The 18841-nt window shown below is 49.7% G+C and overlaps 1 protein-coding gene across 6 annotated transcripts in view; it reads right to left on the bottom strand.

Annotated features, from left to right (window-relative positions):
- The window catches only part of mark2b (MAP/microtubule affinity-regulating kinase 2b), a 167930-nt gene that overhangs the window by 80350 nt on the left and 68739 nt on the right, over positions 1-18841 (bottom strand). Inside the window, exon 1 of one of the 6 annotated variants that reach the window (XM_063036472.1) lies at positions 4508-4955. The exons of the other annotated variants lie outside the window; for them this stretch is intronic. Within the exon in view, the coding sequence (XP_062892542.1) occupies positions 4508-4513 (6 nt within the window). The 5' untranslated portion in view covers positions 4514-4955. Of the gene's footprint in view, positions 1-4507; positions 4956-18841 lie in introns of those variants that run through there. 6 annotated transcript variants of the gene reach the window in all.

The following is an 18841-nucleotide window of genomic DNA, read 5'->3' as shown; positions in this document are numbered from 1 at the left end:
CTGTTCCTGAACCCAGTGGCATGGGTCCTGAAGCTTCAATAGCTCCTTCCCAATGGCAGCAGTGAGAAGAGAGCTTGTTCTGGGTGGTTGGAGTCCTTAATGATGGATGCTGCTTTCCTGTGGCGATGCTCTGTGTAAATGTGCTCAGAGGTGGGGAGGGTGGGGGGCTTTGCCTGTGACGGACTGGGCTGTACACACCACATTCGCATTCCCGGGCGTTGGTGTTTCCGAACCAAGCCGAGATGCAACCAGTCAGGATACTCTCCACTGTCCACCTACAGAAGTTCATCAGAGGTTTTTGGTAACGTGCAAATCTACACAAACCAGTAAGGGTAGAGGTGCTGCTGTGCTTCCTTTGATGGCGGGTGCGGGGCGGGGGGAGGCTCTCATCAGTTCAAGTTTACCCGCATCTGACTGTGCACATATACAACCGAACGGAACCATGTTCCTCCGGACCACGGTGCACCCACAAAACGTACCATCACACACAACACACAAGACGAAGTACTACCGCAAATAAGTTAATAAGATACGATTGAAAATGCTTGCAGCGTGCAGCACAGGTAAACGGCAAGAGTTCGCAGTCCTGGTGACGAGACCTCGGTGGTGGCAGGGTATTTGTTAGCGTCACCGCCTGGGTGTACCCAGACCCAGTCCTGGTGCTCCCGTACCTCCTTCCTGACGGTAGTGAGTCAGAGAGATTGTGGGATGGGTGGTGGGGATCCTCAACAATGCTTCCAGCCCTTCGTGTACAACACTCCCGGTAAACGTCACAAGTAGAGGGGAGGGAGACCCTGGTGACCCTCCTGGTAGTTATTCGTATCCTGTTTAGCTAGTGAACCCGGAAACATACAAGGCAAAAATGAAGCTCTTAACGCTGGGTATTCTGTACTGACGTTTTACAAGGCCCTGTTCCCCCAGACTCAAGACGGACAATTACACATTCTGAAACTAGATAAAAGTGAGAAAGGAAGATGTAATCCTCAGGTTTACACACAAACACACACTGTTATCTCTAACCCTTCACTGGCACTAGCCCTGGCCTGTCTCACACTGGAATGCATGGAACGAGCCTCCGCGGGTTATCCAGATCGAGATTTACCCATCACACGTACATCCAGACATAGTGGCGTGCGCTGCTCGCGTTAACAACCACCACCTCAGGGGGCGCCGGGGGCAGCCCGCGGCGCTAGGGACGAGCAAAGCAAGCCCCGTCCCTCCCTCCCGCCCACACACAAGACAAACCTCCAACCCCAGACAGACCTCACCACCCCCCCCAACCCCCCACCTCCAGTGGATTTGTGCACGAGCAGGCATCAGGCCTTCACACATCCCCCACCGCAAAGACTCACAATCCCAGGGCGACTGGCAGTAGGCCTCGACTTCTGCACTTCCGATTGTCCTTCGGAATGCAGTGTCGATTGACAAACTGCTCAGCTACAGCAGCAGTCTACCCTTGCCTGGTGCTTGACAACACACACACTCACAGACGTCCTTGGGCCGGGGACTCCCTTTTCTTCCACTGTTAACTATACAGAGGCTCTGTAAGATGATCATAGCCGAGGGTGTAGTGGGGACGAGCTCCCACTGGCGCGCGTCTCAAATAGCCTCTGACAACCAAGCTTCCAAGCGTGGCTTAGCTACTAAGCCCAGCGGAACTGTTTCCACTGACAGGAGAAGGGGAAAAGGCGGGTTACTGGCACCTTAAAACCAGTCGCTTCGGACAGACGGGGCTCGACAGCTGTGCTTGGCTAAGGAGAAGGAAAACTCCGATCTCAAACCTCCGCTGCCTTGGGGCTATACGCACTTGTGGGGAACTCTTTGGGATTAAACCCCGAGGGAAAAATCCGGAGCTGGAGTCCTTAAGCTGAGTTCAACGCCGACTATGATGCCATCGGTTTTGGCCGCTCCTTTGGATTCAGAGGGAGACAGAAGAAGGGGAGCCTGCTATGAGCTTGCTCTCCATATCGCACTGCCCAGGCTTGCGTTTCAACGTGGACCCTGATCTACGGAGGGCCATGCATCTCTACGGAGCGTGGCAGGACCTTCGGGGCAGACAAGGACTATAGGGGAGCAGTACTGGTTCCCGCTCGCAGAACTCACGTGTCACATGTACAGTGAAACGCACTGCGCCGACAACCAGCACAGTCTGAGGACGCGCGCTGGGCAGCCCGAAAGTGTCGCTCAGCTTGCGGCATCAACATAGCACTAACCCTGACCCTAACCCCTAGGTCTTTGGAGTGTGGGAGGGGTCCCGCACGGACACGTTCCACACAGACAGCAGCGGGAAATAAACCCGGGATCCTGGCGCTACAAGGTACAACGCTCACTGCTACACCATCACGCTGCCTTTAAGCCAGGACTGAAGGACCGAATGCTCGAGTCCCCTGACGCCAGCACCAGCATGAGGGCTGCCAGGCTGGGTGACAGCGGCTTTCCTTGGGCTGAGACAAGGGAAGACCCTGCCTCCACTGCGGCCGCATTGCTCGGACAGCGAGCTGTGCGCCTCACATGCGACCCATTGAGTGGTGAAAGGCCTCCAGACAGCGGGTGTTTCCTGTGGTGGGACGGTGGACAGTGCCTCAGAACAGAGGGGCATCCTTACAGAACGGAGATGAGGAGACTTCTTTAGCCAGACTGGAGCGGTGAATCTATGGGATCCGTTGGCACAGGCAGCAGCAGAGGCCAAATAACCGGGTAGATTTAAAGCCAGGGGGGTGGGGGGGGGATAAGTTCTTGATTAGTCAGGGCAAGAAGGGATACGGGAGAAGGCAGAAGAGGAGGACTGAGTGGGACTGGGGGAGAGAGGAGGACTGGATGGTGGGGGAAGAGAGGAGGACCGGGTTGGGGGGTGGGGAAGAGGAGGACTAGGTGGTGGGGGGAGAGAAGAGGACCAGGTGGGGGGTGGGGGGTAAGAGAGAGGAGGACCAGGTGGGGGAGGAGGGAGAAGAGGAGGACCGGGTGGGAGAGGGGAAAGAGGAGGACTGGGAGGGAGGAGGGGAAAGAGGAGGACTGGGAGGGAGGAGGGGAAAGAGGAGGACTGGGAGGGAGGAGGGGAAAGAGGAGGACTGGGGAGGAGGGGGAAGAGGAGGACTGGGAGGGAGGAGGGGAAAGAGGAGGACTGGGAGGGAGGAGGGGAAAGAGGAGGACTGGGAGGGAGGAGGGGAAAGAGGAGGACTGGGAGGGAGGAGGGGAAAGAGGAGGACTGGGGAGGAGGGGGAAGAGAAGGACTGGGGGAGGAGGGGGAAGAGAAGGACTGGGGGAGGAGGGGGAAGAGAAGGACTGGGGGAGGAGGGGGAAGAGAAGGACTGGGGGAGGAGGGGGAAGAGGAGAAGAGGAGGACTGGGAGGGAGGAGGGGGAAGAGGAGGGCTGGGGGAGGAGGGGGAAGAGGAGAAGAGGAGGACTGGGAGGGAGGAGGGGGAAGAGGAGGGCTGGGGGAGGAGGGGGAAGAGGAGGGCTGGGGGAGGAGGGGGAAGAGGAGGGCTGGGGGAGGAGGGGGAAGAGGAGAAGAGGAGGACTGGGAGGGAGGAGGGGAAGAGGAGAAGAGGAGGACTGGGAAGGGAGGAGGGGAAGGGGAGGACTGGGGAGGAGGAGGAAGAGGAGAAGAGGAGGACTGGGAGGGAGGAGGGGAAGAGGAGAAGAGGAGGACTGGGAGGAAGGAGGGGAAGAGGAGAAGAGGAGGACTGGGAAGGGGAAGAGGAGAAGAGGAGGACTGGGAAGGGAGGAGGGGAAGAGGAGAAGAGGAGGACTGGGAAGGGAGGAGGGGAAGAGGAGAAGAGGAGGACTGGGAGGAAGGAGGGGAAGAGGAGAAGAGGAGGACTGGGAGGGAGGAGGGGAAGAGGAGGACTGGGAGGGAGGAGGGGGAAGAGGAGAAGAGGAGGACTGGGAGGGTGGAGGGGAAGGGGAGGACTGGGGAGGAGGGGGAAGAGGAGAAGAGGAGGACTGGGAGGGAGGAGGGGAAGAGGAGAAGAGGAGAAGAGGAGGACTGGGAGGGAGGAGGGGAAGAGGAGAAGAGGAGGACTGGGAAGAGGAGAAGAGGAGGACTGGGAAGAGGAGGACTGGGAAGGGGAGGACTGGGAAGGGGAGGACTGGGAAGGGGAGGGGGAAGAGGAGGACTGGGAGGGAGGAGGGGGAAGAGGAGGACCGGGTTGAGGGAGGGGAAAGAGGGTGGTGGAGGTTGTGGGGAGGGGTAGGGGTGAGGAATGGGGTTAGGAGGGAGAGAGGGAAGGAGGAAGGGGGGTTGAAGGGGGAGAGGATAGGGTAACATCACAGGAAGATTTGAGCTGGGGACAAGACTGAAGCAGTGGAAGAGGGTGGGCACAGCACAACGACCCCTCCCCGTGGTCAAATGGCACGACCACATCAGGCTTCTGGCAATAACTGAGCATGGGAGTGCCAGACGAAAAGATGAATGGCCTTGCCGAGCGCCTCGCTTCCTTCTCGAGGATGAGTCGTGCCGGAGAGACCCGTAGGCGGAGGAGAGGAGCGAGACCCAGCGGGACCTACCTTCATCGCTGCTCACTCAGATTCCCTCTCGTCGGATGTTAGGACACAGTCTCCTTGCAAAGCAGCCAGGTAAATGGTCACTGACGGAGGTGGAACATGGGAATCCGGCCGGTGTAGAGTGACTCCACCCCAACGGCACCTTGCTTCCCCTCCCTGCTCCGCAGCCCTCTCACGGCAACATCTTAACGTCCTTGGGGAATGGTGGGGGAGAAGCAAACGGCAGTCCGACTAGCACTAAGCTTCTGTTCCGGGCCAGCGAGAGGATCGGGTTACTCAGAGATCACCCCACCCTCATCAGAAGCCGGGAGTCGACCTTGACGTCGCGCCGGCCTGGAGGCCTGGAAGCTCTCGCAGACAAGCCTAGCACTGCTGAGGTGGGGGAGATCACTCCGGTGTGCTTGGGGCACCGCAATGCAGAGGCGTCCAGGTTGTAGGAAGGTAGAGTCAGGAAGTGCCAAATTTCACAAGAAGAGGGAAAAAAAATCGAACGTAGACCTGCACGATGAGATCAGCTCAAGGGGAACTTTCAGGGAAAGGGAAGTACCTGTGGAGTTAACACATTCAGTGCCAGCAGCCTACACACATAGACATGGCAGAGCAATACAAGAGATTCTGCAGATGCTGGACATCTAGAGCAATGCAGACACACAGACACAAAATACGAGAGGAGCTCAGCAGGTCAGGCAGCGCGTACGGAGGGGAACAGACAGTCAACGTTTCCGGCCTAGAGCGACGTTCATTGTAAATATTCTGCAACTCGGGCTTCACTGGTGGAGAGTGAAAGCCACCGTCTGAAACGCCAACAGCGCTTCTGCTTCCTCAGATGCTGCACGTTCCACAGAGTATCTGCAGTAGTGTTCAGAACACACAACAGTTCAGCACAGGCACAGGCCCGGCAACAACTTCGCACTGCATCACGGACCAAAGAACTGATTGAGGGAACATGCACACCTATTATCGAGGGATCAGAAGTGGAATGAGTGAGCATTCTGGGTGTCAATATCTGCAAGGATCTATCCTGGGGCCAACATATTGATGCAGCTACAAAGGAGGCACGACAGTGCATGTATTTCATTGGCAGTTTCAGGAGATTTATTACGTCACCAAAGACACTCGCAGATTTGTACAGATGTCTCGAGGAGAGCATACTGCATTCTAACTGGCTGCATCACCGTCTGGTACGAGGGGGCGGCTACTGCACAGGATGGAAATAAGCTGCAGAGAGTTGTAAACTCAGTCAGCTCCATCATGGGCACCGGCCTCCGTAGTATCCAGGACATCTTCAAGGAGCGATGCCTCAGAAAGGCAGCACCCAGGGCCTCTTCTCATTGCCACCATCAGGAAAGAGTGTGAAGAGAGACACACACACACGATTCAGGAACAGCTTCTTCCCTTCAGTCACCCAATTTCTGAATGGACATTGAACCCATGAACACTGCCTCACTACTTTTTTTGCACTGATTTAACTATTTAATATTCATACCTGTACTCACTGAAAATCTGAAGAATGGTGGAGGGGGGCGAACTCTATTGAACGGTGAAAGGTTTCAATAGAGATGAGGAGAAATTTCTTTAGCCAGAGGGTGGTGAATCTGCAGAATTGGTTGCCACGGGCAGCAGTGGAGGCCAAGTCATGGGGTCTATTTAAGGCAGAGGTTGACAGGTTCTTGATTGGTCAGGGCATGAAGGGATACCGGGGGAAAATGGATCAGCCATGATGAAATGGCAGAGCAGACTCGATGGGCCAAATGGCATGTGTGTATATATAAAAAAGATATAGGAGCAGAATTAGGCTGATAGGTATACCAGTTATCATTGATAAACCTGACTCTGAGGATGTCGAGCTGAAATTACTAATCTAATGACTCCCAATTAAACTAATTTTTCTGCCTCCACAATGTCCATATCTGTCCATTCCCTGCACACTCATGTGCCTCCCTTAAAGCCTCTATCGTATCTGTCTCCACCACTCGCCTTGCAAAAACCTTGCCGCACACATCTCCTTTGACCTTACCCCCCCCCCCCAACCCCATGCTCGCTGGAGAATTCAACATTTCCAGTTTGGGAAAAGTTACCAGCTGTCTACCCCATCTACGCATCTCACCAATGCCTCCATGCCTCTCAAAATCGTACTGACCTCTATCAGATCTCCCCTCAGCCTCTGGCGCTCCAGAGAAAACAAGCCAAGGTTATCAGAATCAACAGGAATTCTGCAGATGCTGGAAATTCAAGCAACACACATCAAAGTTGCTGGTGAACACAGCAGGCCAGGCAGCATCTGTAGGAAGAGGAACAGTCGACATTTCGGGCCGAGACCCTTCTTCCTAGAGATGCTGCCTGGCCTGCTGCGTTCACCAGCAACTTTGATGTGTGTTGGTATCAGAATCAGAATGGTTTAATCTCACCAGCATTATTGTTAAATTAACTAAGTCATCATGAAATTTGTTGTCCTGGTGGAAACAGTCCCATGCAATAGATAATAGAAAAAAACCTGAATTACAGTAAGTGTATATATAACAAACAGCAAAATTAAATAAACAGAGCAGAAATAAAAAAGAGTCATGAGATCGTGTCCATGGGTTCAATGTCGATTTGTCCAGTTGTCGGTGCCTGGAGGTTTATGGCAGAGAGAGTTTCTCCCTTCTGCCGCCTGCTATCGGGGACTATCGGGAGTCAATCGGAACTTTGAGACTTTTTTTTTAACCATTCCCATGGTCTGTTCTTTATCAGATTATGGTACTACTTTGCACTGCTGTAACTATATGTTATAATTATGTGATCTTGTCAGTGTTAGTCTTTGGTTTGTCTTGTTTTTTTTTTGTGGTATCACTCTGGAGGAACATTGTATCATTTCTTAATGCGTGCATGCATTTCTAAATGACAATAAACGAGGACTGAGTGTCCTCATAATCTAATCTAATCTAATATTCAGAAATCGGATGGCAGAGGGGAAGAAACTGTTCTTGAATCGTTGAGTGTGCGTCTTCAGGCTTCTGTACCTCCACCCTAATGGCAGCAATAAAGAGGCATTTCCTGGGTGGTGGGGGTCCTTAATAGTTATTTCCTGTAATTTGGTTTTTATTATGATGTATTGCAGTGTACTGCCACAAAACAATGAATTTCATGACGTATGCCAGTGATATTAACAGTCATGGAAAGACCACGATTGCCTACATTGTATGACACGGCACAGAATGAATGAACTGGAACATTAAAAACCAGAGGTTCACCAGGTTGCTGCCTGGATGAGAGGGCGTGAGCTTTCAGGAGAGGTTTGCTGATGAACCATTGTTGGCAGAATCTCAGGTGGTGACGAGAGGACGTAAAGGAGCGAGATATACCAGCTCATGGAGTGGTATCGCAGAAACAACCTCTCACTCACCACCAGTAAGACCAAAGTGCTGATTCTGGACTTCAGAAAGGGTAAGATGAGGGATCGGAAGCAGAGAGACTGAGCAATTTCAAATTCCTGACCTAACCTCGCCGCAACATATTGATTCAGCTACAAAGACGACAAGACAGTGGCTGTTATTTCAAGAGGAGTTTAAGGAGATTTGGTTTGTTACCAAAGAGGCTCACAAACTTCTATAGATGGAGTACTGTGTCCAGTTCTGGTTGCCTCACTATAGGAAGGATGTGGAAGCATTGGAAAGGGTACAGAGGAGATTTACCAGGATTCTGCCTGGTTTAGAGAGTATGCATTATGATCAGAGATTAAGGGAGCTAGGGTTTTACTCTTTGGAGAGAAGGAGGATGAGAGGAGACATGATAGAGGTGTACAAGATAATAAGAGGAATAGATAGAGTGGATAGCCAGCGCCTCTTCCCCAGGACACCACTGCTCAGTACAAGAGGACATGACTTTAAGGTAAGGGGTGGGAAGTTCAAGGGGGATATTAGAGGAAGGTTTTTTACTCAGAGAGTGGTTGGTGTGTGGAATGCACTGCCTGAGTCAGTGGTGGAGGCAGATACACTTGTGAAATTTAAGAGACTACTAGACAGGTATGTGGAGGAATTTAAGGTGGGGGGTTATATGGGAGGCAGGGTTTGAGTGTCGGCACAACATTGTGGGCCGAAGGGCTTGTACTGTGCTGTACTATTCTACGTTCTATGTTCCGTGGAGAGCATTCTAACTGGCTACATCACCATCTGCTATGGAGGGAACTAATGCAAAGGTGCAAAGGATGGAAGTAAGCTGCAGAGAGTTGTAAATTCAGTCAGCGTATATATATAAAATAGTTAAATTAAAATTAGTGCAAAAAAAAAGTAGTGAGGTAGTGTTCAAGGGTTCAATGACCATTCACAAATGGGACGGCAGAGGGAAAGAAGCTGTTCTGAATGATAGTTATTCTTGGTAAATTCTTCTGCAGAAGTGGTTTGCCATTGCCGCCTTCTGGGCAGTGTCTTTACTAGATGGGTGACCCCCAGCCATGATCAACACTCTTCAGAGATTGTCTGCCTGGCGTCAGTGGTTACATAACCAGGACCTGTGGTATCCACAGCCTGCTCCCACGGCTCCACATGACCTAGGGTGACAGCAGAGGGAAGGAGGCCTGATGCCTCCTTCGGTGGAGATGGATCCCCACCCCTCCCACCCAAAATGCTTCAGTCACTGCAGAGAAAGCCACACCAAACCTGCTGAGAACTGAGAACTGATTAACAGGTCAAGCAGGATATGAGGCTGTGACCACAGAGTGGGTGTGTCACACAGGCAAAGGGGAAGCTCACTGCTGCAATTGTAAGAGGAAATGACGGCAGAATGGTGTTAGTGAGAAAACAAAAATATTAAAATATCTGCATATACAGTGGATTGGGCCATCAGTTACCCACAGCGGCCACTTATTTGGGACGTCTCTTAAAGAACAAAAACTAAATTAAGACAGCCAGGATTCCCTTCTTTTATTTGGGACAGTATGTCTCTTAATTGGGACAGGAGGTTGCTGCCAAACAGGTTCTAACTAGCATCAGTCCTGTGTACTTGTGTGGCCACTAGACTGCACACCGTCCTCGGAGTGCATGTTTTTTTTTAAATAGCAGCAGTTGTGCTGTTCATATGGGCCGACTGACGCAGAGTTAAAGGCAGTGGTTTTGACACCACTTCATGCAGGAAGACAGTGAGGGCAGTGCATTATCTGCACTCGGTGTCTGTGCAGATTTCGTTCGTTGACAGTCAATCAAAAGAACGCAGTAGTGTACACTGAATGAACTCCTCCATCAATAACAATCAGGAACTATTATAGTTTTATAGTTCTGTAGTATTGATAGTTCTAATTTGTTCTGTATTTTATTTAAATACATAATTTGTTACTCAGTTAAACAGTAGTTAGCCCCCTTTAAACCCTTTTAACTATTTCCATGAAACTTTGGCTAACTGGGGCAGCCGCGTAATTGGTCCAAAATGTACTGGTCCCAATGCATCCCAAATAAACCGGAATCCAAACGAGAAACCGAACACTGGAAACACCTAGTAGGTCAGGCAGTGCCCGCGAAGAGAGAACCAGTTAGCATTTCAGGGCCAGGAGCCTTTGTCAGCAGGGCTTTCCTGCAGTTATAATGAGGTCCTGAAGTGTGCTCCTGAACACAAGGCTCACAGTAGTCTCAGAATGAGTCCATTCAGCCCATCAAGACTATGCAAGGCCACACCATCAGTTCCAGTCTTTCTTTACCATTATGGTCATACTCAAACAACAAAGATACAAGTTCTCTGCCCCAACTAGTACATGACATCCATCGTTCCCATCTGAGCAAGTCCTATATATGCACTTTAGGTCAACTTGTACAACTGTGGAACACTTTCTTTAACCTGTTAATATTATTTTATGTGCGGGATATGACACATGTAGTGTATTAACACCTCAGTACCTGAGAAACATTGATTTGTTTAGCTGTACATCAAATATCACTGTGATGATTGTACGCTCTAGTATCAATTGTTTGGCGACAATAAAGTAAAGTGTATATGTATACATGTGTATGGTTAAAAGGCAATCATCCGCCACAAGCAGGACATCCCAGTGGCCAAACATTTTAATACTTATTCCAACATGAGAGTCCATGGCCTCCTCTCGTGCCAAGTTAAGGCCACCCTCAGGGTGAAAGAGTAACACTTTATATTCCATCTGGGTAGCCTCCAACCTGATGGCGTGGATATTGATTTCCCCTTCTGGTAAAAAAAATTCCTCCCCCCCCGCCCCCCCCTTCTATTCCTCACTGGCAGTTTATCCCTTCTTACCTGCCTATCATCTCCCACTGGGTCCCTTTCACCTAAGTCCACTATCTTCTCCTGTAGCCACTTACCTTTCCCCGTCACCTATCAGCTCCCAGCCAGCTTCCTTCCTTCCCCTTCCCCCACCTTCTTATTCTGGCCTCTTCCCCCTTCCTCTCCAGTCCCGATGAAGGGTCTCCACCTGAAACGTCAACTGTTTAGTCCTCTCCGCCTGACCTGCTGAGTTCATCCAGCATTTGGCGTGCGTTTCCCCCCTCGTTCTCCTATGCTCAGCGAACAAACTTCTCTCCCGTACAGGTTTCCTGGTCATCGTCGGACACGACAGACAGCCACCAAGACTTTTGCAGAGTACTGTATAGTGACATATATGGATTTTGATAAAGTTACTTTGAACTTTGAAATTGTGACAACCAACAGAACATTTAGAACCAGCAGTCTCCATCACAATTCCCTCAGCTCCACATTTCACACCAAAATAACCTGAATCTGCAGCAGCCCGTGTCCTCTGGTTACTACCGTAGCACAGGGCAGTCAATTTTACTTGGAAACTGCACAGGGCCACTTTCCCTCGACCGGCGGCAAGTCACATTAACACAGGACAGTGAACAGGAAGGTTCACACCAGCACACGGCGCGAGCAGATCTACATTTCACGCTCTTCCCTGCGTTTCATCTCATGATTTGAGATGGTTTAGTTTCATTCCCAGTACACAAGTGTAAAGGAACGAAATAATTGGTTCTTCAGATCTGATGCAGTGCAAAAAAATACACAATAATAATAAAGAAACATAAGATAGCTTACATACATAGAATGATTGTATGTCCATAAAGTGACACTAGGCACAGGAGTTGGTAATGCGAGGTGAAGTAGTGGTGGCTGGGTGGGTCAGTGGGTGGAGGTGTTGATAAGCCCTCCTGCTCGGGGAGAGGAACCGTTGTTGAGTCTGGTGGTCCTGGTGTGGACGCTATGTAGCCCCCTCCCCGATGGGAGTGGGACAAACCGTCCGTGAGCGCAGTGGGTGGGACTCTTCATGATGTTACTGACCCTTTTCCCGGCACCTTTCCGTATCTTAATGGTGGGCAGGCCAGTGCTGGCGATGCGTTGGGCGGTTTTGACTGCCCGCAGTAGTCTTCCAGTCTGCCACAGTGCAGTTTCCTGACACATATGTGAGAATTCCAACAGAAGACAACAAGCTTCAAAACCCGGGCCCCGAGCAAAAGGCCGAGCAAACTTTCTACCCATGTACCGTGGAGAGCATTCTACCTGGTTGCATCACCGTCTGCTCTGGAGGGCCAATGCACAAGACCGGTAAAAGAACCCTATAGAACCCCAGCTGAGCAGGCAAGGGTCTGGACTGTGACTCCCTCCAGAGTTGCTCAATCCCCGATGTCAAACAGTAACCTGCGTCCAAGAGGATAGTGAGGATAAAAACATTTACAACCGATATGGGACAAGAGGTTATAGGGTCAGAGGGCTAACACAGTGCAGGGGCAGACCCTTCGGCCCAACTGAAACATGCTGGGATGAGGCATTGTGGTTTCCGCAATACTGCCTGTAAGGAGTTTGTACTTTCTCCTCGTGACCACGTGGGTTTCCTCGCACACTTCAAAATGGATTCAAAGGATTCCGGGTACATTTATTATCAAAGCATGTATGCAGTATACAACCCATAAGATCATAAGACATAGGAGCAGAATTAGACCGTTCAGCCCATCGAGTCCGCTCCGCCATTTCATCAAGACTGATCCCGGATCCCACTCAACCCCACACACCTGCCTGCTCACCACATCCCTTGATGTCCCGAACAGTCCGGGAACAATCAACTTCCTCTTTAAATATACCCACGGGCTTGGCCTCCACTGCAGTCTGTGGCAGAGCGTCCCACAGATCTACCGCTCTCTGGCTCAAAAAGCACCTCGCTACATCTGTTCTCAAAGGTCGCCCCTCAATTCTGAGGCTGTGCCCTCGAGCCCTGGATACCCCCACCACAGGAAACATCCTCTCCACATCCACCCTATCTAGTCCTTCCAACATTCAGTAGGTTTCAATGAGATCCCCTCCACATTCTTCTAAATTCCAGTGAGTACAGGCACAAAGCTACCAGACACTCCTCACATTAACCATTCCTGGAATCATCCTCATGAACCTCCCCTGGACTCTCTCCAATGACAACACATCCCTTCTGAGATACGGGGCCCAAAACTGTTGACAATACTCCCAAGTGCGGCCTGACTAGTGTCTTATAAAGGCTCAGCATTATCTCCTTGCTTTTACATTCGATTCCCTTTGATGACAGCTGGAAAGCCCTGAAATTCTTGCTCCCCAGAAACAGCGGCAAACCCTGTGGAACCTATTCAAACAAAAAAAAAACAAATCATGCAAAAAAGGGAGCAGCCAGAAACTAGGACACTTCATAAATGTAAATTAGAATCCACAGCCCATAAACCATGTTGATTAAACCTTTCTCCAGCGTCATTGAGGGAGAGAGAGAGAGATCACTGGGAACGCAAGAACCTTCCCTTGGGAGCACAGAGCAGGAAGGAGAGAGGCCATCGCACACACACACACACACACACACACACACACACACAGCAGCAAGCCAGAGGCTAGTAGACGGCACTGAAGACTCGCTCGGCAGGGTTCAGTAAGTCGTGGGAAGCTGTGTTGACATTTGCGGGCTGCCCCCGGCACATCCTCATTGAAATGCGTTGTTGACCCAACAACGCATTTCAATGCAAACATGCTTGATGTACTTGTGACAATTAAAGCTAATCTTTAATCATTTGTCATACAGAGCTCTCACACCAGATCTTTACCTTCAACAACAAAAGAGCAGATCTGGGATCCAAAGATCATGTCCACACCTTTTATACACAGAAAAACAGCAAACTCCAAACTCCCTTACCCCAGCCTATGAACAAGGTAAGAACTAATTTTTAACTCCACCATTCAGCCAACGTACAAGTCTTTCTTTCTCTACTCCCCTCTTCTTCAATACCCACTCTGGATCTTCCCCCGCCTCCACTTCTTCTCTTCACCTGCCTATTAGCACCCCCAGTTCACCTCCTCCTTCCCTTTCTCCCATGGTCCACTCTCTTCCCTTATCAGATTCCTCCTCCTCCTGCTCTTCACCTCCCAGCTTCTTACATCCCCCCCTCCCCCAGCGACCTGGCCTCACCTATCACCTGCCAGCTGGCGCTTCTCCCCCTCCCCTCACCTGATTCTGGCTTCTGTCCCCTTCCTACAAAAGGTAGTGGCTTCTGCCCTGCACATCACAGGTAAAACTCTTCCAGCCATTAAGCTCATTTACATGAAATGCTGCCGTAGAAAAGCAGCATCCATCACCAGAGATCCCCACCACCCAGGCCAGGCTCTCTTCTCGCTGCTGCCATCAGGTAGAAGGTCCAGGAGCCTCAGGACTCGCACCACCAGGTTCAAGAACAGTTACTACTTTTCAACCGTCAGGCTCTTGCGAAAAAGGAGATAACCACACGCACTTGCCCATCCATTGAGATGTTCCCATAACCAGTGATCTCATTTTATCTCATGTTCTCGTTATTTATTGTTATTTATTTATATTTGCACAGTTTGTTGTCTTCATCAATCCTGTGATAGGTACTATTTGATAGATTTGCTGAGTATGCCCACAAGAAAATGAAGCTCAGGTGACAAACGTGATAATAAAATTTACTTTAACTTCCCACTCTTGACAAAGGGTCTCTGCCAAAATGTTGACTGTTTATTCCATAAGACCACAGACCATAAGACAAAGGAGCAGAAGTCAGCCATTCGGCCCATCGAGTCTGCTCTGCCATTTTATCGAGAGCTGATCCATTCTCCCATTTAGTCCCACTCCCCCGCCTTCTCACCATAACCTTTGATGCCCAGGGCTACTCAGATACCTATCAATCTCTGTCTTAAATACACCCAATGACTTGGCCTCCACTGCTGCCTGTGGCAACAAATTCCATAGATTCACCACCCTCTGGCTAAAAAAATTTCTTCGCATTTCTGTTCTGAAAGGGCGCCCTTCAATCCTTAAGTCATGCCCTCTCGTACTAGACTTCCCCCCCCCCCCATCATGGGAAACAACTTTGCCACATCCACTCTGTCCATGCCTTTCAACATTCAAAATGTTTCTATCAGGTCTCCCCTCATTCTTCTAAACTCCAAGGAATACAGTCCAAGAGCGGACAAACATTCCTCATATGTTAACCCTCTCATTCCCAGAATCATTCTAGTGAATCTTCTCTGTACCCTCTCCAACGTCAGCACATCCTTCCTTAAATAAGGAGACCAAAACTACCCACAGTACTCCAAGTGAGGTCTCACCAGCGCCTTATAGAGTCTCAACATCACATCCCTGCTCCTATACTCTATTCCTCTGGAAATGAATGCCAACATTGCATTCGCCTTCTTTACCACCGACTCAACCTGGAGGTTAACCTTAAGGGTATCCTGTACGAGGACTCCCAAGTCCCGTTGCATCTCAGAACTTTGAATTCTCTCTCCATTTAAATAATAGTTCGCCCGTTTATTTCTTCTGCCAAAGTGCATAACCATATACTTATTCCTCTCCATGGATGTTGCCCGACCTGCCGAGTTCCCCAGCATTTTGTGCGTGTTGCTCAGGATTCCCAGCATCTGCAGGATCTCCCATGTTTATGAGGTTTTAATGCCCTGCTCAAACTTTTGGAAAGGAAAACAATTCTACGGCAACCCTGGCTAAGCCATTAATGTGTGGAAACGATCTAATTTTTAATTAAATAAAGGTGGCAATGCTTTGTCTGTGACAGGCAGCATAGATCAAACTCAGCCAGCCTGTGATCTGCAGACAATGCAGTGATAACAGGCCACACGTACCGATATATTTTTAGCCATTTATCCCGTCTGACGCATGTAACAGCTGAAAAGCAAGTCTTTCAAGCAGGCAGGTAAAAGAGCGTGCTGAAGTGAAGACAGTCAAAACCATTGTGTTGCAGCACCATCATATTATAACGCCAGCAATGACCGATTGGGGTTCAATTCCCACCACTGCCAGGAAGGATACCTCAAAGTTCAACACAAATTTATTATCTAACTTCATATCTGTCACCAGGAGATTCAATTCCTTGCAGGAATACTCAACAAATCCATAATATATTAATAAGCATAACAGAATCAATGGAAGACCGCACCAACGTTCAACCAGTGTGCAAAATATGAAAATAGAAAGAGAAATAAAGAATAAACAATAAATGTCAAGAACATGAGATAAGACTCCTTGAAAGTGAATTCATAGGTTATAGGAACATTTCAATGACGGGGCAAGTGAGTGTAGTTGTCCCCTTTTGTTGAGTCTGATGGTCGAGGGGCAGTAACTGTTCCTGAACCTGGTGGTGCGAGTCCTGAGGCTCCTGTACCTTCTATCTGACGGCAGCAGTGAGAAGAGAGCGTGGCCTGGGTGCTGGGGATCTCTGATGATGGATGCTGCTTTCCTACAACATCTCCTATAGATGTGTTCGACGGTGGGGGGGCTTATTGACTTCAGCTTGGCAATCAAAACCATCACCCCCTCAAAACTAATGGATAAGCTTCAAGACCTTGGCCTCAGTACTGCCTTTGGCAATTAGATCCTTGATTTTCTCACTTGCAGACCCCAGTCGGTTCGGTCTGGCAACAATATCTCCTCCACGATCTCCATCAGTACAGGTGCACCACAAGGCGGTGCGCTGAGCCCCTGCTCTACCCACTTTACACTTATGACTGTGTAGCTAAGCACAGCTCCAATGTCACGTTCAAGTTTGCTGATGACACCATTACCATTGGCCAAATCAAATGTGGTGAGGAGTCAGCAAAGATAAACCTCGTGGGTTTGCTCCGGGATAAGCTGGGGGGGGGGGGATTCCAAAAGTTTAGAATCCAGCCGAAGTTTAAGATGGAGCAATAGATATTCCAACTGGAATATAATCAGGGAAGTGCAAGGTCAGGACACTTGTTAGTGGGAATAAAGGCGTAGGCTGTTTTCCAAATGGGGAGCAAATTTAGAAACTGGAGATGAAAAGGAGCTCTCTAAAGATTAGGGAGGACTTCCTAATGATTAACTAGTCTGTAGAGTTGATAGGAAGGCAGGCAAATGTAACGACGGTGTTCATTTCCAGAGGATTAGAATATAAAGACACTGATGTAATGCTGAGGGTTTATAAGGCAATGGTCAGACCACATTTGGAGTACTGAGGCAGCTTTGGACCCTTACTGGCAATGGAGACAGTCCAGAGGAGGTTGACAAGAAATATCCCAGGAGTGAAAGAGTTAACATTTAATGGTTCTAGATCTGTGCTCACTGGAGTTTAGAAGAATTGGGGGGGGGGGGGCGGGTGGAGTTGGATCTGATTGAAACCTGTTGAATACTGAAAGCCCTGGATAGGAGTGGACACGGAGAGGATGTTTGCAACAGAGGGAGAGTCTGGGACCAGAGGTCACAGCCTCAGAATAGAAGACCGTCCCTTTAGCACAGAGGTGAGGAATTTCTTTAGCCAGAGGGTGATGATTCTGTGGAACTCAATGCCACAGACAGCTGTGGTGGCCAAGTCATTGGGTATATTTGAAGCAGAGGCTGATAGGTTCTTGCTTAGTCAGGGTGTCAAAGGATACGGGGAGAAGGCAGGAGAATGGGGTTGAGAGAGATAATAAATCAGCCATGATGGAATGGCCAGCAGACTCGATGGGCTGAATGGCCTAATTCTGCTCCTGTCTATGGAGGAAAGGCAGAGATCTGGGAGGATTTAAAGACAGAAGGACGAAAGGAAGATGAACACAATTACACAAGAAGCCAACACACACTCACGGCCACTTCATTAGAGTGAAACCCGGACCAGTCCACTGCTGCTGTAGCCCGTCCACTTCAAAGTCCGACATGCTGTGCATTCAGAGATGCACTTCTGTGCATCACTGTTGTAACATGTGGTTAATTAAGTTACTGACCTGGGCATTCAACTACAGCGCAAAAAGACAACAAATTGAGCAAATACAAAAAGAAAAAAATAACAATAAATAAGCAATAAATATTGAGAACCTGACAGGAAGAGTCCTTGAAAGTGAGTCCACAGGTTGTGGGATCAGTTCAGTGATGGGGCAGGTGAAGCTGAGTGAAGTTATCAACTTTGGTTCAACATCCTGATGTTTGAGGGGTAATAACTGTTCCTGAACCTGGTGGTGTGGGTCCTGAGGCTTCTGTACCTCCTTCCTGATGGATGAGGGGGTAGTAACTGTTCCTGAACCTGGTGGTGAGAGTCCTGAGGCTCTTGTACCTTTCTTCCTGATGGATGAGGGGGTAGTAACTGTTCCTGAACCTGGTAGTGAGAGTCCTGAGGCTCCTGTACCTCCTTCCTGATGGAGGTGGTGGTACAGGTGAGAAGAGAGCATGGACTGGGTGGTGGCAGGGTCCCTGATGATTGACAGCACTATGTCAGAATGTGCCGTCATACAGCGAGGAGACAAGCCCTTTGGCCCAACTTGCCCACGCTGACCCAGGCGTTTATCAGGGCTAGTCCCATCTGCCTGCGTTTGGCCCACGTCCCTCTAAACCAGGGGATCCCAACCTTTTTTAAAGCCACAAAGCAACATCATTAACCGAGGGAGTCTGTGGACCCCATGTTGGGAACCCATGCTCTAAACCTCTCTAATCCATCTATGTCTACTGCACTCTTCAAAAACTGGGCAGGCCACTTTCGGAATATTGTGTTGCGTTCAGGTTGTTCCATTATAGGAAGGGTGTGGAGGAGACTTACCGGATGCGGCCTGGATTAGACGGCATGTCTTATGAAGAGAGGTTGAGTGAGCTAGGGCATTTCTCTTTGTAGTGCAGGAGGATAAGAGGTGACCTGAGAAGAGGCATAGATCTAGTGGACAGTCAGAGACTTCGCCAGGGTGGGATTGGCTAATACGAGGGACCATAATTTTAACGTGATCCAAGGAAAGAATAGAGGGGAAGTCCGAGGTAGGTCTTTTTACACAGAGAGTGGTGGGTCTGTGGAACATAGCGCCGGGGTGGTGGTAGCAGCAGATACATTAGATGGGCTCACAGGTGGTAGAGAAATGAGGGGTAATGTGGAAGGGGAGGGTTAGATT

Source organism: Mobula hypostoma, chromosome 30 (genome assembly GCF_963921235.1).
Source record: "Mobula hypostoma chromosome 30, sMobHyp1.1, whole genome shotgun sequence".
NCBI classification, from domain to species: Eukaryota; Metazoa; Chordata; class Chondrichthyes; order Myliobatiformes; family Myliobatidae; genus Mobula; species Mobula hypostoma.
The sequence above is the reverse complement of the archived record's forward strand: the minus strand, read 5'-3'. Positions and strand labels throughout refer to the sequence as shown.